This window comes from Colletes latitarsis, chromosome 11 (genome assembly GCF_051014445.1).
Source record: "Colletes latitarsis isolate SP2378_abdomen chromosome 11, iyColLati1, whole genome shotgun sequence".
Lineage (NCBI taxonomy): Eukaryota > Metazoa > Arthropoda > Insecta > Hymenoptera > Colletidae > Colletes > Colletes latitarsis.
Genome location: NC_135144.1, coordinates 18,997,641 through 19,020,453, shown reverse-complemented (window position 1 = coordinate 19,020,453; position 22,813 = coordinate 18,997,641). Strand labels below are relative to the sequence as shown.

At 32.7% G+C, this 22,813-nt stretch overlaps 3 protein-coding genes across 6 annotated transcripts; 1 reads left to right on the top strand and 2 right to left on the bottom strand.

Annotated features, from left to right (window-relative positions):
* The first annotated feature begins 1,071 nt into the window (after nt 1-1,071).
* LOC143347537 (SET domain-containing protein SmydA-8) lies at nt 1,072-8,144 on the top strand. 3 transcript variants are annotated; one of them, XM_076776766.1, is made up of 11 exons: nt 1,072-1,208; nt 1,540-1,700; nt 4,431-4,685; nt 5,003-5,257; nt 5,968-6,121; nt 6,418-6,574; nt 6,781-6,938; nt 7,023-7,133; nt 7,327-7,427; nt 7,670-7,840; nt 8,006-8,144. In XM_076776766.1, exons 2-10 carry the CDS (start codon nt 1,560-1,562, stop codon nt 7,814-7,816), a joined length of 1,479 nt encoding a protein of 492 aa, XP_076632881.1. In that variant the 5' UTR covers nt 1,072-1,208; nt 1,540-1,559; the 3' UTR covers nt 7,817-7,840; nt 8,006-8,144. The 3 variants fall into 3 exon arrangements, with proteins under 3 accessions (XP_076632881.1, XP_076632880.1, XP_076632882.1); XM_076776765.1 differs by having other exon boundaries at nt 6,781-7,133; XM_076776767.1 differs by lacking the exons at nt 1,072-1,208; nt 1,540-1,700 and adding an exon at nt 2,142-2,582 and having other exon boundaries at nt 6,781-7,133.
* A 481-nt stretch (nt 8,145-8,625) lies between these two features.
* On the bottom strand, nt 8,626-13,967 carry LOC143347538 (pH-sensitive chloride channel 2). The gene is made up of 9 exons (XM_076776768.1): nt 13,543-13,967; nt 11,329-11,518; nt 10,973-11,202; nt 10,314-10,396; nt 10,069-10,224; nt 9,839-9,994; nt 9,238-9,403; nt 8,976-9,162; nt 8,626-8,889 (listed from the first exon to the last, which is right to left on the bottom strand). Exons 1-9 carry the CDS (start codon nt 13,635-13,637, stop codon nt 8,626-8,628), a joined length of 1,527 nt encoding a protein of 508 aa, XP_076632883.1. The 5' UTR covers nt 13,638-13,967.
* A 97-nt stretch (nt 13,968-14,064) lies between these two features.
* On the bottom strand, nt 14,065-20,305 carry LOC143347536 (transducin beta-like protein 3). Of its 2 annotated transcripts, XM_076776762.1 has the most exons (15): nt 19,846-20,305; nt 19,519-19,570; nt 19,241-19,448; nt 17,827-18,001; nt 17,476-17,646; nt 17,227-17,399; nt 16,630-16,829; nt 16,361-16,564; nt 15,923-16,115; nt 15,513-15,631; nt 15,273-15,431; nt 15,025-15,190; nt 14,734-14,958; nt 14,477-14,604; nt 14,065-14,402 (listed from the first exon to the last, which is right to left on the bottom strand). In XM_076776762.1, the coding sequence occupies exons 1-15, from the start codon at nt 19,869-19,871 to the stop codon at nt 14,202-14,204; spliced, it is 2,400 nt and encodes a 799-aa protein (XP_076632877.1). In that variant the 5' UTR covers nt 19,872-20,305; the 3' UTR covers nt 14,065-14,201. The 2 variants fall into 2 exon arrangements, with proteins under 2 accessions (XP_076632877.1, XP_076632878.1); XM_076776763.1 differs by lacking the exon at nt 19,519-19,570.
* Between the last annotated feature and the right edge of the window lie 2,508 nt (nt 20,306-22,813).

The following is a 22,813-nucleotide window of genomic DNA, read 5'->3' as shown; positions in this document are numbered from 1 at the left end:
TTACCAACAGATTACAACTGCCTGTCCATCAATACTGATTCAGTGAATAGTTTCTCAACTGACGAGGACGCTAAAATCACCGCCGAATTTTTCGTTCGGTATAACAATTGTTCGAACTGTATAAAAAGACACGTATTAACAAAAATTAACGAATAAAAAATGAGTAATATTACAGATACAGATGTTATCAGAGAGCAGACCGGTGCTCAGAGTAAGTTTATCCCGCCATTTACGCACACCAATCCACAGCCATGGTGCTTTGGACAGCTTCGGGAATTCAAGAAAGAAGGCGAATGTGAGTCTTTTCTTGCTTTCGAAACAGCTGAAATCTGATTTGTGTCAACCTGCATACGATTTTGAGTCTCAATAACGATCGTTGATCACAGAAGATCTTTATTAATGGAAGGTGGTTGGGCATCGGTTAGGGCGGGTCTCCATTCGCAGCAACCTCCTCGTGGTGAGACCTGGGTAATATTATTTAGCATTTAATTAATAATCGTATCACTCTTAGCTGGGTAATGCATTTATTAATTAAAAACTAAATAATATTAGCTAATTGGCTGCGATCCGCTTTGCATAGGTCATCATGAATATAGAGCTTCTTCGCTAGGTTAGTTTGATTCTCATCGATTCATCAAAGATTCTAGAGTATTGTCAGGGACTAGGTATACGAGTAGATCTTTCACCCAATCTATTTTTCCGGCCCATTTTTATAGGATCTCAAAATCCCATTATATTATTATGTTTCTTACTAAACACAATCGAATAGTCAATTTTATCCAAAGGTTCCTTAGCTAATTATGTGTTATTATGTCTAAATAAAGTATAGTCTTTACTATTTTAAATATTAAACTTAAAATTAATTTTTTTATCATTTTTATATCGCTGACATTGGTGCACGCTTTTTAATTTTCTTTTATCTATTCAAATAATCATGAATGTATAATACTAACAGTCTTAATAATGTATCTAGACAATAAATAGGCTGTTAAGTACACAAGTACGCGTGCATTAGCAAGTATACATCCTCCTTGATCTATAAATAGAGCCTAACGAGGAATTCAACTTCTTCCCAAGTAAGCCAGTTTAGTTACTGATTGTTTCTTCGTGAAAACGGACGACTACTTCTTTAAACAACCGGCTTTATACGAATAAACGAATTAATCAAAATCAGTGTGGATCTATTTTGTGATCGATCTAATGTATACGTATGTTAATTAAATCCCATTTCCGTTAATGTAAAATATCTCAAGTTAATTAAATTCGACTACTTCCGACTTTTACTAACTTTACTTGAATTTAATTATTTTCTTGTAATTGAAACAATTGATCGAAATTTTGTTAAACTCGCCAAAAGTGTTAAGAAAATTATTTACTTGAATGTTTGATTTTTTACTTGTATTGTGTTTCGAGAAATAGTGCGTTATAAATATTAATTTCCTACAGAAAATTCGTATTTACATTTCTACGTTCTTTGCATGTTGTACAAATAATTTTCAATAATTTGTTTTTAATTATTTTTCGATTCTATGGGAACAGAATTTTCGAAAATTTTGCCAATGGAATCTAACGCTGCTTGCGCAATTTGTGGAGAAATTGCGGTCTGCAAGTGTAGCGCGTGCGAAAATGTGCATTACTGTAGTAAACAGCATCAGAAAGAAGACTGGAAGAAACACATAGAAATCTGCAAACCGTTCAAGGTCAGAGATTATGCATAACGATCTGCTTTTTAATAAATATTGCGTTAATATCTTTTATAATTCCTTCGAAAAATATTCTATTTAACAATTGTTTATATTGACAAAATATTTATATTTAACCCTACATTTTAATTTAATTGTATATATCAATGCTCAGTTCATATGTATCGAAATTTTGATACGAATATAAATATTCGTTCATTTGGTGTGAAATTGCAGGTCCTAAGAGAAATAAGCCAATCGTGAGCTTCCTACCAAGATTTGCAATTAGTTGATTTTATTCGAGTTTGTTTTATTATTTATACTTTATACTTATTAAGTATAAGTATAAAATAAATAATTATACATTTATACTTAACTAATTTAATTTTATTTCCGATATCATGTGTATCGACACATATGGATATATGGTGGGGAAAAGCAGACACATGCCATTGCGCAGGCGCTATAGAAGATTCGTCGTTGCGAAATTAACGCGTTCGTCTGATCAGTCAACTCTGAACACTCGAACGATGTGCGTGTATCTCGAAACCGTTTGCTACGTACACGCGTCGTGTTGTAATTTGTAGTACAATTACAAACTAGTGTATGCAATACTAAATGTTCGTGAATTCGAGTGTTTATTTGGAACAGATTGAAACTTTTCAAATAAACTGTCTCGCGTCTCGTCGAAGCAAAGTGAGGTTATCTGCACGTGTCACGTCGGTTGTTTGTATCTCATTTTTTGATCACGATCTGCCCTGTGTGTTTTCTATATTATTGTGAAACAATGGCTACAGCGGGTGTTATAAGAATCGACAAATTAACGTGGAAGAATTACGACAGACGGAAGATGCAAATGGACACCGCTTATTCGGACCAACGCTTGGGATTTCGTGAATGGTAAGAAAGTAAAGCCGACACTCGTTGCTGGAGATGTTAACTCACAAGCAACAATTGATGCGTGGATTTTTGACGATTCAAAAGTGAAGTTTCATGTAATTTTATTATTCAATACGTCGGAACTGAAGCAAGTGAAGGGATGCGAGACTGCGTGCTGTATGATTGAAATTAAAACAGCTTAATTTTTACTGGAAATGTGTGTGTTTAGTCGAAATTACCTGTTTACCATGTATAAATCATTTCGTGAACTTTTGAAAACAATTATTTTTAAATGTCTATGTTTATTTGTAACGGAGAAAATGGCGTTATTCTAAATCACATAGTAGTGTGCACGGTACACTGATGTACGTGATAACTCAAAAACCGTTCAACCGAATGTAATGAAATCTTAATAGGAGATTCTAGAGGCCAAAATAAGACAAAAATCAAGAATACCAATTTGTTGATAAAGGCTTCGTTAAGTAGTTATTAACGTTTAAAGTTCTGCTCGTATTGAATTTTTTTCTCGAAAATGCGCAGGATTTTTGAGGTATGTCTATTCACCAAAAATTATTGTAATTGACCCCCGCAACCGAAAATAATTTTTTTAGACTTAATTAAAAATTTTTTTTTTCGTCGAAAAATTTAGGCACCTACCCCTAACCCCCTTGTCGATTTTTCTTAAAAATTACTTTTTCATTTTTAGTAATTTTGTTTGACGCCCTACAGAAAAGTTGTGTAATACTTTTTTGTAGGTACCCATGAGCTCTACTTCAGAAAAAAGTTTCATTGAAATATATTGACAATTGTAGGAGTTATGGCTGTTTGAAAATTGGACCATTTTTATGGGGTTTTTCTCATTTTGCGGGGTCAAGGAACAACTTTTCGAATATTTTTGCAATTTCTACATATTCTCCATCTAAATACACGTCGTTTGCTTTTTTAAACATTAAAATCGTCCAATCCGTTCAGAAGTTATGACGTTTTAAAGATTCGCATGAAAATTCGAGCAGACATTTCTGGCCCGAAATTATATTTTCGGTAGGGAATTTTTTTCTCGAAAATGCGTAGGATTTCGGGGGTATGTATAATGACCAAAAATGATTGTAATTGCCCACCGTAATTAAGTATAATTTTTTTAGTATAATTTGAAATTTTTTAATTTCGTCTAAAAATTTCAGTGCCTACTCGAATTTTTTTCTCGAAAGTGGGTAGGATTTCAGAGGTATGTGTAATGACCAAAAATGCTTGTAATTGGCCTCCGCAACCAAAAATAATTTTTTCAGAATGATTTGAAATTTTTTAATTTAATTTTTTAATAACTTTTTAACGATGCCTCAATCAACAAATTGATATTCTTGATTTTCATCTTATTTTGGCCTCTAGAATCTCCCATTAAAATTTTTCCCAGTGGTGGCCGAACACCCTGTATAGTAGTGCCCACTTAAGTGACCGCACTTTTGCCCACTTAAATGACCGCACTTGGAACTGATAAATTTGAATTTTCAGCAAAGCTTTCCCCTACAGTAACAATATTTTCTTTGCTTCTTGCATTACATTGATATGTTGGAACTTATTGGTCAACAAACGAACCAGTGACTTCAAATTTTTCCAACGAACGACAAATTGCGAATTCTGTTGATCAGAAATGTTATTCGAATCATACAAGAAATTTATTAACAAATTTTAATAATTTCATCGCGTCAAACAATTGTATATCTATCCACAACTTATCAAACATTACTAAATACAAATGCCATGTAACTTAACCAAGCGAATAACAAATATGGTGGTTAGATAATTGAACGTTCTATCGATCTAATTGGAAAACCCTTTGCCTGCGATTAATTTGATATCTTTGTTTCAAAGTTGATGAAAAATCCCACGCTGGGTCGTTACTATGTGGCCACAAGAAATATTAAAGTGGGAGAAATTATTCTCAAAGACCATCGGCCTCTGGTTTCCGGGCCTATGCACAATTCCGTCCCGGTGTGCCTTAGATGCTACGCAGTATTAGATAAAGACATCGCAATTCCGTGTATAAAATGTGGATGGCCACTTTGTGAAAATTGTAAAGATCATGGTTTGGAATGTGACTTTACTTCTTCTCGCAGAGACAGTAAGGTGAATATTCCATTGAAAATGAATTAAATCGGTTGTTGCATCAATATTTCATTGATTCTTTAAGCATCCGTATATTCGTATAACCAGTTTTTTTGGATGTACTGTTTTTGAAGAAAAAAAAGTAATGTTGAAACAAGTTTTATTCGATGAAAATGTTTTCCGTAATTTTATTTCATTATTTGCAAACACCCGTCAATCTTTCCGTATTATTCAAGTTTTCGATTATCCGAAGTCTTGGTCCACATTATCTTGCACAACTGAAACTCTAGAGATTTAACATTTCCAGTTATTTTATTAAGAAGAATGGAATATTTCAGGTATCCATAACAGAGTTTGGTTATCCACATCCGAGTTATCAATGTATAAATGTAATAAGAACACTGTCTATGAAAAGCAACGATTCGGAGAATTATAAAAAATTATTGTCGCTCGAGAGTCATTCGAATGTACTAAAAGAAAAGGGAGTCTTCAACTTTGAGAAACCGTCGAGCGTCGCGTATTTTATTAAAAGATTTTTTAAAACGGAGGACATTTCCGAAGAAGAGATCGTAAACATCATTGGTATTTTGCAGGTACGAAATTTAATAAATTGTTCATTTAAGTGTGAAAGTTGTATATTGTAAGAGGGGTGTAGGTGTTTATTGTCTAATATTTAAACTTCATGGTTGTACAAAAGGAAACTTTTTTTGCAACTTGAGGAAACCCTCATGGACACCCGTGGGCCCCTCCTGAAGGGGGGCCCACGCGTAGTGCCCGACTTTTACCAGCTGAAACCCCACGATGGGCATGGTTGGTTCTCAGAATTCACCGGAGATAAGGAAAGAGGATAAGTGCGAGTGAGATACAATAGCTAACACCCGAAACCATAGTATAGTATACAATATATTGATAACGACCGGCGTCAAGTTACACTCGACACGCTTGATGTTCGAAGCTGTTTCGCTTCTAAGAATTGATGGGGATAACTAGTAATTTATATGGGCAAGAACCCGGTCATTTATGTGGGCACTACTGTATCTCGAAAACTGAGGCTGAGTGACAATTATTCTTCACATAAAAGTTGTTCACAATCTTATCCTCTATACCATACTCAAAAATCATTGGGATCGCTTCACGGATAATATAGTTTCTTAAAATTTTAAGTCTATAACTTTGAAATATAACTTTTTTTTTGCCAAAGCCACTGAAGTAAATATTTACCTTATATTAACTTTCCAAAATATTTAAATCGTTCGTTTAATAGTTAATAAAGCAGAACATTAAAATTATCGTTAAATTTTAGGTCAATGGACACGAAGTTCCTCTCACAGAACGACCGTACATTGCAGTTTACGAGTTGGCATCGTTTCTCGAACATTCCTGCAAAGCAAATTCTTCAAAAAGCTTTACGAACGAAGGTGGGCTGATCATTCATGCTGCTGTGCACATCACAAAAGGTAATTCTATTTTATTGAACTAAATTCAACAGTCAGAGATTTTGAAACGTCCTAACAAGTTTAATAAGGTTTAAAGATACCAATGAAGTCCAATCTGGCACACAATTTTCTTGACTTTTTAATAAATCTTAAGTGACCGTACTTTTGCCCATTTAAGCGTCCGCAGTTATCCCCACCAATCCTTGGAAGCCAAGCGGCATCGAACTCTATAGTTATTGAATTATTTCAATAGTTACCACTTATTCTTTGAAATTCTGTGATTAACACAGTTTTATGGATATGATTTACTATCGTAGGGGATCATATTTCTATCTGTTATACGGATCCATTATGGGGTACTACAAACAGAAGGCACCATTTGTCTGAAACAAAATTTTTCGATTGCATCTGTGACAGATGCAAAGATCCCACAGAATTTGGAACAATGTTTAATGCCATTAAATGCAGTGGAATGTAAGTTGCCAATATTATAATTAGCAAATATTAAGATTAATTGAAAATTTATGTTTTGATTTGATGTCTAACGTTTGTAAACAATTGCACACATATACATATGAATGTACTGTATCAAAAACGAATGGAAATTTATAATATTTAACAATGTACAACCCTCATTTTAGATTTTAAATGAAAATTCTTAGAGCTGTAACTATTTTTAGCAACTGTTCTGGTTACATGCTGCCTGAAACCTTTCTCCATCAAGAACAAACAGATTATATATGTTCCATATGTGGATTAACAGTACCCTATGAAAAGGTTGAAAATATTCTAGAAAAGATTGGCATGGATCTCTCTGCAATGAAGAAAAATGATATTGGCATGTGTAAAACGTTTCTGGATCGTTATAAAACCACGCTGCATCCGAATCATTTTTACAATACCGATATAAATATTGCTCTGGCTCAATTAATCGGTCAACAAAACGGATTACAAGCAGTCGAAGAGGATCTCCTCGTGAAGAAAATTGAACTATGCAAAAATGTCGACAATTTACTTAGAATTCTTGCGCCCGGTAACGTAACAGAAGTTTGTAATGAATAATAATAGAAAACGTGTAGAACAGAGTGTTGTTTCTAGTGCTGTTAAATATAATCAATGCGTGTACGCTTTTTTTTGTTATTAAAAAAATATTTATTGTTTAACGATAATTGCATAAATATTCGTGTATACAAATGTTAGATAACTAATTCATATTGATTTTCTAGCCGAAAATCGAATACGAGGGTTAATTCTTTTTGAAATGCACGCAGCCATCGCGAATTACAGCAAAAGACACCCAGAAGAAGATACTTTGGTATTGTTGCGGGTAAATCTAAATTTTTACTGTTACAAAAACGACAGATTTATTTCGACTGAAAGTATTCGTTCTCTTTACGGAGAAAAAGTTAAAAAGAGGATCGAATTGGGCATGTGTTTGTACGAATATTTCTTTTCATTGGTTCGATGTCCCTCCGTTCACTATAAAAATACGTGCAACGTTATTCTGTTTTAACTAGGACAGATTATTTTATATTTCTATCTGATTCTTTTTTTTCTTTTTATCAATAGGAATCGAAGAAGCGTTTGGTCGAAGCTTACAATTTATTAAAACTTGAGCCGACGGTCCTTCCAGAAGGGAAAATTGCTCGCCAAGCTAAAGAAAACTTGCAAAAAACGACTGACATTTTGAAACATTTAAAAATTCAGCAATCATAAACAAAATTAGATGTACAAGTCAAGGTAAAAATATTTTTGTGACGTGTTTCGTACATCATTTATTATTTATGTAGACGAAATCCTTAATAAAATAAATCTACAAAATAACAATAGATTATAGTAGAAGGTTTCTTGTTTTTGTAATAATCTTGTTAAAACATAATACAAATTTGATTATTCTGGCTTCAGCTTATCTATGGCTACTGTGACGACATAATCCCTAATCAACACGAAGCCCCAGCACCCACCCCTTCGTTGGAAAATATCCCCCTCAAACGCCAGATACGCTGCCTATGAGAGATACTTCTCTAAAGTAAAGATGCCTCCGCTGTATAATTAAATAGGCAAGTATCGTGTAAGATCAAGCTAAGGAAATTCGCGGTTCGTTTTAATCTGAACCGAATGCGTACTAATCAGTGGTGTGGGTTAAGAGCGTGAGAATATGAATCAGATCCTTCGGTATTCTGTGAATAAACAAGCGTTGCTTTTATCTTTGCTTGAGAATGCAATCAGGACCGTGACAATGTCGTTAAGTGATAAATATCGATAACCGGTGTCTGTAAATACTATAACATCGGTAAGTAATTATCATAAAGTAACTTTTTTCATTCAATTCTTAAAGACTATAAAATATACATCTGAAAACAGTAAAAATTTGTCAAATTCGACATTTTATGTACCTAATACAAAAACAAATATAAATTATACAACAGATATTTTCTTTAATTCTCTAGTAACCATTGTTTAGTCTAATTAAAAAGCTATATTATTTGACTGGTCAAACTTATCCAATTTTAATCACTGGATCCTCATATCCAGATAAAAGACCAGTAAAGAATATTAAATATGATAAAAGCAACTGGAAATACTATTCTACTACGCCTGTCGATCCATTGTGCAATTTCTTGCGGTGTCATAGTTGTAAAGTTGTGCAACTGTGCAAGGGTTGCCCTTCTTGAGAAAGATTTTGGCGGTGGAGTACTATTCACAGAAGTTATACTCTCTACAGAGCATTCCTGGTCTCTGTCTTCGTCAATTTTCACAGAAGGAATATTCAGAGTGCTTGGAAAACTCTATAATAAGGAAGTACGTTTCTCTCAACGTTTTAATTAACCATTAATTAGTTATCATTAGAAAATATTATTATCTATTAACTCACGTGTACAGTCAGGTAATTCTGACTCGTGTAATCTTGTCCGATACTGTTTGCATTATCAAGCGAAGACCATGATCGCGATCGTTCCAAGCCTGTAGTATTTTTTTGAAATTGTTTCCGTGCCAATTTTGGCGTCAGCGTGGACTTTAATATATATTTGCTATTTACCTTCTTCAAAGGCACATTTTTCCTATAAATACACATACAAGGTAAATAATAATGTAATTAGGTATAATAATTGATTTAAAAAATTAATGTATCATACTTTCGTCTGTAGATTGTATTGACGAAAGCAAATTCAACCATTGCTGCAAACAAAAATATCGTGCAACCTAAGAACCATATCTCACTGGCCTTTATATATGAAACTTTTGGTAACGAATTTTCTACTTTCGATGCAAGGGTCATGAACGTTAAAATAGTGTTCGTTCCTGGAAATTTAAATTGTAGTTAATCATCTCTATTTGGGTAGAAAGTATTTATAAATTGGAAAGAAAGCGTTTCTCGGTCTATGTTTGTTAAAATTCCTTCCTGGAAATATAGATTGTAGTTAATCTTTTCCGTTGCAAACAGAAAGTGTTTATGATTTGGTAAGAAAGAATTTCTGGGCCTCAGTTCAGTACGACTCTTTGTTTTTACGATGAAATACATTCCTCAAATTTGATCGTTTTTTTAAATATTCTGTACAATATTGTCGACACTTTTGCATTGGACAAATAGTAGTGTGACTTAATTTTTTTTCTTCGAGATTACATTAATTTAGATTCTTAATATTGGATGTCTTGTAAAAATTGCTCCAACGATCTACAATTCTATGACCTTCCAAGTAACAATGTTAGAAATGTTTCATTTGTTCTTTAAATTACCTAAAACTATTCGTGGTGGGCTTGCATCCATATGTAACCAGAATGATACCCAAGAAATGACTACAATCAGTATAGATGGTATATAATAGTCCATCATGAAGAATCCCATCTCTCTCGACAACTTGAAAGTTATGCTAATTGTACTGAAGTTACCAGCTGTAAATAAGAAAATGGTTACTTAAAATAATTTTAAAGGAATGTTTGTCGAGTGCAAGTGATGATCTACGTGCCAAAGTGGCCATAATGTTGCTGCGATGTGGCGTAGAAGACTTCCGATGTATTAACCCACTTGTCGATGAGTTTGTATTCGGTTAAATGCAGTTCGTCTGCGAGTATGATTGGTTCTTGGTCCCAATAGAGCATCATATCGTTCACGTTGTGCGTCCCTGTAGGTAAAAATTCCATTCATTTCCTAGACGTACAGTAGTGTAAAATAGCTGACATTGTAGTAGTACAACAATAGTGATCATCGTACAGCTTTCAAAGACAAGCGGGCATTCCTGAACATCAAATGGAAACTTTTCCAAACGAAGGCCACAATTAAGGGTAGCTTGTAATCTACGATAATAAAAGTAGAATTTTTATTATATTATAAAAAGTTATTTAGTTACGTGTCAATATACAGGGTGATCTATATAAGTAAACCTACACAAATGTCTTCGAAATTGCAATGATAAAAAAAATATTTTAAGTAAAAATTAATATTGTATAACAAAGTATAATACTGTTAAAATGATTTTTGGACTGCAATGATATATTGAGTAATATTTTATTATACTTTTTAATTATTCGATTTGTTTCTTATATTGTTATTTATGATTTTTATGTGTATAATAAATGTATATGGAGATAATAGTTTAATTAGAAGTGTTTGGGATTCCCCGTAGTTTGGAGAACCTCTAAACTACGGGGAATTTCCAAATGATGGAATATCTGAAACATTCTCAAGAAAATAATTACTACTTCCAAATTCATTCCAATCTTTCACAAACTAAATTAACTTTATATCTTCTTTGTTAGAAATTGTCTAAGTAAAATTATTTCTTAGTACATAGAGAAACATTTTAAAAATACTTATACAAAATGATTAAATTTGAACAAATACTTCATTATAAAATATAGAAAATTACAAACCTAGTGTTCCATACGACCATACCCGACGGATCTATGGAAACAAGTAGATCCTTAACGCCGTTTCCCATTATGGTCGAGCTACGTTCGTTGGAAACATAAACGGTAGGTGTCCAAATTAAATTGTACGCGAGCTGTCCGCCGTATATTTGGCTCAAATTAGGCGCAATATCAGAGAATTTCAATCTGTCGTCCAGATATCTAAATTGCAACATCATGTGTACGTCGAACTGCTGTAAATAAATATTTTTTCAACCATTAGACAACTAAACGATAAAATTAAAAAAATTAACAAATACGTACGAAACTATTACTTTCATTGTTAGCAAAAAAATAATATAAATTGTAATTCAAGCTACCAGTGTTTTCGCCATGTTTGATTTAATCGTGTAAATATATGCCCTAGTGTACACTTTAATTGGATCTGTAGCATTCGTTTCTCCTGATGGCCTAATCATTTTATCGTAACGGCAGTCGTTCGTTAATTCTTGCAAAAGCTCTGTTTGTGTCATAGAATTGTTGCTACTCAACATTGGACAACTTTCCAATCTATAAACAATCACAAAACAATTTCATTCACTGACTTATACAGGGTGTTGGGCCACCCCTGGGAGGAAAAAATTGTAATGGGAGATTCTAGAGGCCAAAATAAGATGAAAGTCAAGAATACCAATTTGTTGATGGAGGCTTCGTTAAAAAGTTAATTAAAGTTTAAAGTTCCGACAGTACTGAATTTTTTTCACGAAAATGCGCAGAATTTTGGGGGTATGCCTATTCACCAAAAATGATTGTAAAAGACCCCTGCAACCGAAAATAATTTTTCCAGAAAGATTTGAAATTTTTTTTCGTCAAAAAATTTAGGCACCTTTTTGAATTTTTTTCTCGAAAATGCGCAGGATTTCGAGGGTATGCCTATTCACCAAAAATGATTATAATTGACTCCCGCAACCGAAAATAATTTTTCCAGAAAGATTTGAATTTTTTTTTTTTCGTCGAAAAATTTAGGCACCTTTCTGAATTTTTTTCTCGAAAATGCGCGGGATTTCTGGGGTATGCCTATTCACCAAAAATGATTGTAAAAGACCCCCACAACTAAAAATAATTTTTTCAGAATGATTTGAAATTTTTTAATAACTTTTTAACGAAGCCTCAAGAAATTGATATTCTTGATTGTGTTTAAAATTGTTGTTTTTTAAACGTTGTTAATTAACATAATGAATAACTTTTCGAATCTATCAGCAGATATAAACAATTTCATTCGGTGATTAGCGAGTTTCAATTTTTTAATTTCTAACAAATCGTGATAATAGACGAGAATCAATGTTCCAAATTTAATGCAGAATATTAGAGGAAAACGTTGCTTGAAAAGATCCTTGAATTAAAATTCCAGACGCCAGCATCCCATAAAAATGGTTCATTGTTGTTTTCTAACAATACAGCTGACATAATTGCAACGCATGTGACTCGCCATCACTATGAAAAGAAACTTTTATAACTATTGCCAGCTTGAGAAATATTAAAAAAATTGTTTAAAGAATATCTGCTCATTAGATAAGTAATATTTCGCCTTCTTTCAGTTATAAAACGTACATTTTCTAATCTTAATCCTAATCAGTTGTAATATTTATGAAATTGTTGCGACTATTAACATTTTCGAAATTTTCCCAAAATTTTTAATATTCGGTATTATATTAAAATATCAAATTTCAACGGTGAATATTGTTCTTTTGATTGTAAAATGCACATTTGCTTTAAACCTCGTTTAAATCCAATATTTACTTAATTGGCGGAATTATTATTCAATTCTTATGCCAAAAAAAAATAATATACTAACAGAAAAAATGAAATTTCAACACTCGAATTTTTCCACAATTTTTAATATTTCATACTATACTAAAATAATTAATTAACATTGTTAATTAATTAAAGGGCTAAAATTATTTTTCTCCATTTGTCAAAGTCGTGTCTATTGTTTTAAAAAAAAATAGAACGATGCAACGGATCTCATAGATCGTGATTTTAGTTAAACATTTAAGAGCTTTTAGAATGTTTTAGTTCGAAGAATGCAATTTCGTAACAAGTGAACTTGTTCTTATCAGCTTACATAAACAAATTAATTTATGGCACCTGAATGTGCACTCGTTTGTACAACTTATCAACGACTATTTACATTATTCCTACGCTCTGCACCAAGATTCCAAACATAATTCTTTTCCTTTTTTTTTCATAGTACTATGAATGACTTACATTCAAATAGAAAACATAGTCACAAAATGTACTATTAAAAAAACCAAAAAAACGAAATTTTGTTCATTCCTAGCGCTTATTTCCATCAGTTAACATTAAATAAATGTAACAGAATGGTTTCGGTAATTCAACAATTCCTATAGTAGACAAAAATATTTATTATAGCGACCATCACAACTAATTTTTTAAAAATTGTTTATTCCAAAATTTATGTAAATTGAAACAAAAAAAAATTTCACGGATCTTGTTCTACGACGATTGCTTTTATTATTGGACATAAATTCGTGTATTTTAAAATTGTTAACGAGTAGTAAATTGTTACTTACATGGTAGACGTACTGAATTGTAACATTTGCAACAGATAAACGAAAATTACCAATCTACAAACTCTTTTTCTCAAAGCCATCTTAAGGTCCATCATTACTGCTTCGCTAATGAACTCAGACTAATTCACTGAGAGTCAGATATCGCCTAATTGCTCCTCCCACCCGTTCTTTTACAATGTGTAATAGAATCCGACGTTCAAGTTGGTAATAAACACAATAAACGTGTAAACTAACTTGAGATAAATTCGTATACTCTACATACATAAAAGTGCAGTGCATAATTATAATACCACCTAAACTTTCTAACTTTTCGGTATCTATTAGAAAATTTATTAATGTTCATCGTTCTTCCAATTTCCTCAACGCCACTCCTCGTTAAAAATGAAAAGAAAAAATTGTAAATTTTTATAATAGTCACGACAAATTGTAGATTTTGATGTTCAAAACCATGGTGGTTTCAGTCGTTTAAAACTCAAATTAAAAGTCGTTTAATAAACGAATTTTCGAGATAATTTATTGAACTTGGACATTCGAAAGTAGAAGTTTTATTTAGTAAATAGTTCAAAAATAGCATTTACATGCAATAGTATTAAAAATAAAAAGATAATGCGGGTAAAAAGCATAATCGAATTATTCTGTATATTGTATATGTTCAATAATTATATTCCTTTGCTATCTATGGACACGATATGTGGTTTTATGCAATTTGACGTATAATTAAATAAGTGTAAATTTTGCAATAATTTTGTTAGTCTTGAATAATGTCTTTCAGTATATGGTATCATGGACTCCAGCATAAAGGATGATTTAGTTTGAAATTCTTCGTTATCCAGGTCCATCATTAAAGCGTTTATAACGACCTGCCAAACATAAACAAGCATAATTATAATTACATCTACATTTAATCGTTAATAGACCTAATTTCTACACATACCTGAGCCACTTGACAATTTTTGCTATTAGCATTCCACGTCGTAGCGCATTTAAGTAACTTTTCCTTATAAACAGGCTTCAATTCACTAATTGTTTGCATGAGTGGGTAATTACTAGTCTTTAGAATACCTGTTTTATAAAATAGAAAAGTAATTAGAGTAGATTTTAAATCCTAGGTAAAAATCTTAGGAAAAAGTTACAGGTTTACAATTGTTATTTCTTAAAACAACACTGTTGAATACATCGTACGAAACTTACTTTCAACGATTTTAAGAACTTGCATAGGTCGTTCCAGTTTCAAGCTCAAAATCAAAGCTGAGCTCAATTTATTTGCTTCGAGTAAGTTTCTCAATTGTTGTTCTTCCAGTGCAAGTTGCTTCGCTTCTTCTTCAACTTTCCTTTTCCGCTCCTCAGTCACATCTTTCCAAACAACTATCAATGAATCGCTTCCACCGCTGATTACAGTTTTTTCATCTTTGCTGACTACCAAAATAGAGCACAATAAATATACTACAATTTGAATCATATGAATGGAAAAGGATGTAGTACCTGCAAGTGTCCATACGCGATCTGCGTGTTGCTCCATAGTGCATAGACACTCTGATGTTTTTATACTCCAGAGTTTCAGTAGACCGTCACCACTGGCTGTTATCAACTGCATGCCATGTGTCAGAAACTCTGCTTTCAGAACTGATGATTCGTGCCCTTCTAGAGTCTATCGATCAATCACAGCTATTAACAATTGGTTCGTATCGTAATTAAGAAATAGAATTAAATTATAACAGCATTCTAGTTACCTTCAAGCAATTGAGCTCTGTCAATGACCAAAGCCTTATCGTACAGTCTGCAGAAGTCGTTAGAAGCACCTGATCTATAGGAGAGAATCTTACGCACCATACTCCTCTCCTGTGCTCATTAAATACCCCGAGCAATTGCAAATCATCCGCCGACCACAACTACAATGTTCAGCATAAATTTTTAATTAAAAAATAATGGCGCCGCTAATAAATTCCATAAAATTTTACTTTTTTACATACTTTTGCTGTTTTATCCTGCGACCCAGTTGCAATCAACTTATCATTTGGTGAAATGGTTACACTGTTTATGTCTTTCTGATGAGCCAGCACTGTATGAACTACGTTTAGGGTGCACGCCTCTGGAATTGGTACAGTATTTCGAACAGATTAGTATTTAACAATAGAGTTTATAGAGTTTTTCATTATGGAACAAAATTTTGTTTTGTTCAGGCGTTGAAATCAAATATTGGGAAAGTAATAGTAATAGAAACTCCTTCGTACAAAAAATCCTGCATTTTTACAAAACATTCATACTTTTAAAAACTCGGAAACGTTAGAAAAATTTTTCAAATTTGTATTCAGGATGAAAAACTCTACAAATTGGTACTTTTACTTGTTACACTGTAATTAATAACAATTATTCTATTTACCTCCTGATACTTCGAGAGCATTCGCCAAATTCCACAATTTAAGACACGAATCTTGACTAACGGAAGCAAAAAATTTGGTAGACATTTGAGAAATTGCAATGGAGCCAACAGAAGCAGTGTGTCTGGTTGCAGATGCGATACAAGATACTTTCGCTGTTTCTTTGCTCATCAACCATACACGAACACTATTATCCTGCAAATTGCAAATAATCATTTAAAATCTGACGAGCCATTTTATAATAAAATAATGATATATGGACGATACAATTTGTGGAGCGCAACGCAATTTTGAAGAAGCTGGACCGCACAAACAAGTATATACCAATTTTAATGTAAGACGTTAACCTTTCCCAATTTTGATGTTCATAGAAACCAAATTATCGTTGAAACAATTATTAAACGAACCTAATAGTTAATTGAAATTGAAATTCTACACACCTTTGCAGAAGAAATGAGTAGATAAGCGTTAGCAGGAGTGGTCGCAAGAGACAGAACGATATCAGTATGCCCATATAGCAATTCGCAATTCATATTTGATGCTTTGTACAATTTTATGTTGCAACTATTAGTAGCAACTGCTATGTGACTCTGATCCTCACCAAGGTACACGATATCTAAAATTTCATCACTGTAACCTACTAACTGCAATCAATTTCAAAATTTTAGTTATCGCCAAACAGTAGATGCAAGAAATTGAAGAAGTTTACCTGTTTTAAACATTCGAAAGTCTCCAACGAATAAACAATTATATTATGATCGACCGTGACTACAGCAAAAGTATTGTTTTGATCATTGTGAAGCAAACGAGTAATCGAAAGGTTCTCTCCTTCTTTCACTGCAGATGAAATAGAATTTTTCTGTGCATATATTTCCCTGCCACTTCTCATTTCCCATATCCTCACGATACCTACGAAAATTTAAATCTTACAATGTGTTTCTAAATATATATATATACTAAGTAACGTTCAATATATTATATTAGAATAATTTGATGTCGACAGATTCCTAGAACGAGATAAAATAACATTTTGTTCTCATACTTTACGATTACCAAGTTACTTTTTGGTAAATCACTTTCGAACTTTGATTTGTTGTTTCTTATTATCATTCATGAAAATTATCGAGTGGGAGTATATAGAGCGAGAAAAGGAGAATTTTTCAATTTAATATAAATGTGACAATCTCTAATGAGAAGATTTCAAAACGAAACAAAAATATTTGAAGAACAACTGTATGGTTTACTGCCCTATAACACTTTAAGAAATGAAAATATTTGTATCCATTTATCCCAGCCCAAACCAAACCTTTTTCTCCTGCAGCAGCCACGCAAATATCCTTTTCATCATGCACGGGTACAGGTAACGATATATTTCTGGATAAAACAAATGTGTCTTCCATTTCCTCGTAAACTGGCAAGACGCGTACAGACAACGCAGTGGAAATATTCCATAAAATTAGCACTCTGTCTCTTCCTGAGCTGTATCAAAAGAAAAAACACAAAGATTCGATACATCTATTAGGAATTAAAATATTTACGAGTTTCGAAACGTTACCTGATCATAAAATTTCCATCTTTGTGAAAAGACAAAGAAGTAACTTTGCTGAAATGACCGGAAAGAACCATTTCTTCTTTGCCGGAGACAATGTTCCACCCATGGATCTTGAAATCGTCTCCAACCGCGAAAACTAGGTTCTTTTCAACGATTGGATGGAAAGCCAGAACACTGAAATTGTATATAAACGAAGAATGTTAATTTTACTGAGTTAGGTATAATAGAATATATCTGTAATAGTGGGATGAGATTCAATTGCAAAGATAGATACTTTAATATTAGCATGAGAACAGAAGATTTTGAAACGCTTTCAATGTTAAAAAAAAAATTTAGTTTATTTAATTCAGATACCTGACGACTCCAGTAACTCCTTTTAGATTATTAATGCAAGCGTGACGTTCCAGATCCCATAATTTAACAATGCCGTCGCTGCTTCCCGAAATCATTAAATTCCTTTCGCTACAATGCGCAATCCGAACCACAGGACCTTTGTGCATAGACTTCCACAATTTTATCAGTTTATTATCTGTGGGAGCATCAATTAACGTAGCAAATTACTACAAAATATCGTTATCTATTTAAATATTGAAATAAATAACATTTCAAAAATAGATTATGCAGGGTGTTCGGCCACCCCTGGGAAAACTTTTAATAAAGGATTCTAGAGGCCAAAATAAGACGAAAATCAAGAATACCAATTTGTTGATGGAGGCTTCGTTAGAAAGTTATTAACCATTACATTCAAAAATTTCAAATCGTTCTGGAAAAATTATTTTCGGTTGCGAGGGTCAATTACAATTATTTTTGGTGAATACACATACTTCCGAAATCCTACCCACTTTCGAGAAAAAAATTCAAGTAGGTGGAAAATTTTTTCAAAATTAAAAAATTTTGAATCATTTTGAAAAAATTATTTTCGGTTGCGGGGGTCAATTACAATCATTTTTGGTCATTACACATACCCCCGAATTCCTACTCAGTTCCGAGAAAAAAATTCCTTACCGAAAATATAATTTCTGGCCAGAAATGTCTACCCGAATTTTCATGCGAATCTTTAAAACGTCATAACTTCTCAACGGATTGGACGATTTTAATGTTTAAAAAAGCAAACTTCGCGTATTTTGGTGGGGAATATGTACAAATTGCAAAAATATTCGAAAACTTGGTCCTTGACCCCGCAAAATGAGAAAAACCCTATAAAAATGGTCCAATTTTCAAACAGCCATAACTTCTATAATTGTGAATATATTTCAATGAAACTTTTTTCTGAAGTAGAGCTCATGGGTACCTACAAAAAAGTATTAGACAACTTTTCTGTAGGGCGTCAAACAAAATTACTAAAAATGAAAAAGTAATTTTTAAGAAAAATCGACAGGGGGTAGGTGCCTAAATTTTTCGACGAAAAAAAAAATTTTTAATTAATTCTAAAAAAATTATTTTCGGTTGCGGTGGTCAATTACAATCATTTTTGGTGAATAGACATACCCCCGAAATCTTACGCATTTTCGAGAAAAAAATTCAGTCACTGTCGGAATTTTAAACGTTAATAACTGTTTAACAAAGCCTCCATCAACAAATTGGTATTCTTGATTTTCGTCTTATTTTGGCCTCTAGAATCCTCCATTAAAATTTTTCCCAGGGGTGGCCAAACACCCTGTATAACTCACTGAATTTATCATATAAGAAATTAGTTACATTAAGTAGTAAGTTAAATTACAATGTTTCAAATATATTTATCAAGAATCTATTTTTATCTTTCCTTTACCTTTCCAGGTCCATAATTTGAAAAGACTGCTTTTATGATGTGTAATTATATGTACATCATCATTGCACAGGGTAAAAGTGTTAATTGTATCTTCTTCATTGTCATTACTTTCTCCAAGATAAGATGTTACTGCTGTATCTTTGTTCACAGATACAATAGAAACCATGCCTTGTTTTTGGCAGAATATGTATTGTCCATCCTTACTCCACTGTAATGAAAGATTTTTTTATTGATCATATGAAAAATCCAAACATGAATAATAATTATAATCAACATACTTGGATGTGACCTCCAGTGTAAAAGGGTCCATGCGTTGCATGGACTTCAAATCTAGAATTTAAGTTTTGAAAATAAAAACTAAATAAATAAATGTAATAGAGAATAATAATAATAGAGTTATAGAAGTTAATAGTTTAACATAGAATTACGAATGAAATTTATTCGAACTTTCACTGAAATAATTGATAACACAGAAATTTAAACAATTTTATTTACGAAAGTAAGAAAACAAAAACTCCAGAGAACCACTAAAAAATTGGGCTTTAGGGTTCGGGCTTAAGGAAATAATGCAAATACATTCGAGGTAATTATACGGAATTACTTACATTTCTTTTGGAATAATAGACCTCATTTTTGTTGGAACATCATAAAGACATCACTGAATTTAAAAGAAACATTTTGAATCCAAAGTTTTTCTTTACGAAGTTCTTAATCTTTTTATATTCAGCCTGTGTTTAGGTTACGATAGCAGTAGACGCACGTGTAGGTACGAAAACTGTCGTGACAATATTGCAGTTTTTGACTATTTCGGTACAGTTAACTGTGTAGAACGTTTAATTACTTTTAAATTGGCGTAGAATATGGTAGTTTCAGAATATGTATGTATCATTTATGATAAGCTAAGCTTCGTTCTTCAAGAAACAAATTGAACGTTCAAATAGTTCAATCGTCGATATTAACACATCGAAGATTGAACCTTACAGTAGTGTGGCGCCAGAGTGGCCAGATTTCGCATAATTGAGTGCATCGCATCGACACTAGAAACGACGAACTTCCTTAGCGTTTAACGGAGTGGTGGGGAAAGCCGACATTCCTACCCCACGAGCCACATGTTATGCTAGGTCAGCACTCATGCAACTTCGGGAATTCGATAAAGAACGTGAACGGGAGCCTTTCCTTCTTCCTCTTGAACAGTTGAAGTCCGTACTCGCGTCATTTTTTACATTTCGAGCTATATAGGCACATCCATACAAGCAAAATCCATAATAAAAGAAAAATTTATACGTAAATACACGTTTTAAGTCCCCTTGATCATGTTCCAACTATTGAAAAAAAAGAAATCATTTTTATTATTCCTATGAATGAGCATATGTATATAGGGAGAAATTTTAATGGGAGATTTTAGAGGCCAAAATAAGACGAAAATCAAGAATACCAATTTTTTGATGAAGGCTTTGTTGAACAGTTATTAACGTTTAAAGTTCCGAACGTACAGAATTTTTTTTCTCGAAAATGCACAAGATTTCGGGGGTATGTCTATTCACCAAAAATGATTGTAATTGACCCCCGCAACCGAAAATAATTTTTCCAAAACGATTTGAAATTTTTTTTTTTCCGTCGAAAAATTTCACACCTTCCCGAATTTTTTTCTAGAAAATGGGTAGGATTTCGGGGGTATGTTTATTCACCAAAAATGATTGTAATTGACCCCCGCAACCGAAAATAATTTTTTTAGAATTAATTAAAAATTTTTTTTTTCGTTGAAAAATTTAGGCACCTACCCCCTTGTCGATTTCTCTTAAAAATTAGATTTTGATTTCTAATAATTTTATTTGACACCCTACAGAAAAGTTGTGTAATACTTTTTTGTAGGTACTCATGCGCTCTACTTCAGAAAAAAATTTCATTGAAATATATTCACTATTGTAGGAGTTATGGCTGTTTAAAAATTGGACCATTTTTATGGGGTTTTTCTCATTTTGCGGGGTCAAGGATCAAATTTTCGAATATTTTTACGATTTGTACATATTCTTCATCTAAATACGCGTCGTTTGCGTTTTTGAAAATTAAAATCGTCCAATCCGTTCAGAAGTTATGACATTATAAAGATTCGCATGAAATTTCAGAGAAGCATTTCTGGCCTCACATTAGATTTTCGGTAAAGAATTTTTTTCTCGAAACTGGGTAGGATTTCGAGGGTATGTGTAATGACCAAAAATGATTGTAATTGACCACCGCAACCGAAAATAATTTTTTTAGAATTAATTAAAAATTTTTTTTTTCGTCGAAAAATTTAGGGACCTACCCCCCGTCGATTTTTCTTAAAAATTCGTTTTTCATTTTTAGTAATTTTGTTTGACGCCCTACAGAAAAGTTGTCTAATACTTTTCTGTAGGTACTCATGTGCTCTACTTCAGAAAAAAGTTTCATTGAAATATATTCATTACTGCAGGAGTTATGGTTGTTTGAAAATTAGACCACTTTTATTGGGTTTTTTTCAGTTTACGGGGTCAAGGATTAACTTTTCGAATATTTTTGCGATTTGTACATATTCTCCACCAAAATACGCGTAGTTTGCTTTTTTAAACATTAAAATCGTCCAATCCGTTCAGGAGTTATGACATTTTAAAGATTCGCATGAAATTTCAGGGAAGCATTTCTGGCCTCACATTAGATTTTCGGTAAAGAATTTTTTTCTCAAAAATGCGAAGGATTTCAGGGGTATGTGTAATGACCAAAAATGATTGTAATTGACTCCTGTAACTGAAAATAATTTTTTTAGAGCGATTTGAAAAATTTTCTTTTCTGCCAAAAAAATTCAACACCTACCCGATTTTTTTTCTCGAAAGTGGGTAGGATTTCAGGGATATGTCTATTCACCAAAAATGTTTATAATTGACCCCTGCAACAAAAAATAATTTTTCCAGAACGATTTGAAATTTTTTAATTTAATTTTTTAATAACTTTTTAACGGAGCCTCCATCAACAAATTGGTATTCTTGATTTTCGTCTTATTTTGGTCTCTAGAATCCCCCATTAAAATTTTTCCCAGGGGTGGTCGGACACCCTGTATAGGTACATATGTACATAAGCAAAGTCCATAATAAAAGAAAAATTTACACGTTAATACACGTTTCAAGTCTCCTTGATCATGTTTTAACTATTGAAAAAAAGAAATTATTTTTATTATTCCCATGAATGAGCATATGTATATAATGTTTTAAACATACGCATGAAATTTCAAGCGAACATCTCATTGAAATTTTTTCTGGAAGTAGAACTCATCGATACCTATAAAAAAAAAGTATTAGACAACATTTCCATACAGCGTCAAACAAATTTATTAAAAGTCAAGTTTATATTGTTTTAAATTCGCAGCCATTAGCTCGGTGTTACCCACGAAGAACTTCTTCATTGTGGGTAACACCGATTACCAGATCTCACCACGAGGAGGTTGCTGCGAGTGGAGACCCGAAGGGAGATTGATGGAATCTATCCAATCTTAGTTCTATCGATCTCCCCTTTACAGACCTAGAAACTAATATAGAAAAGAGAGAGAGAAATAGAAGAGAA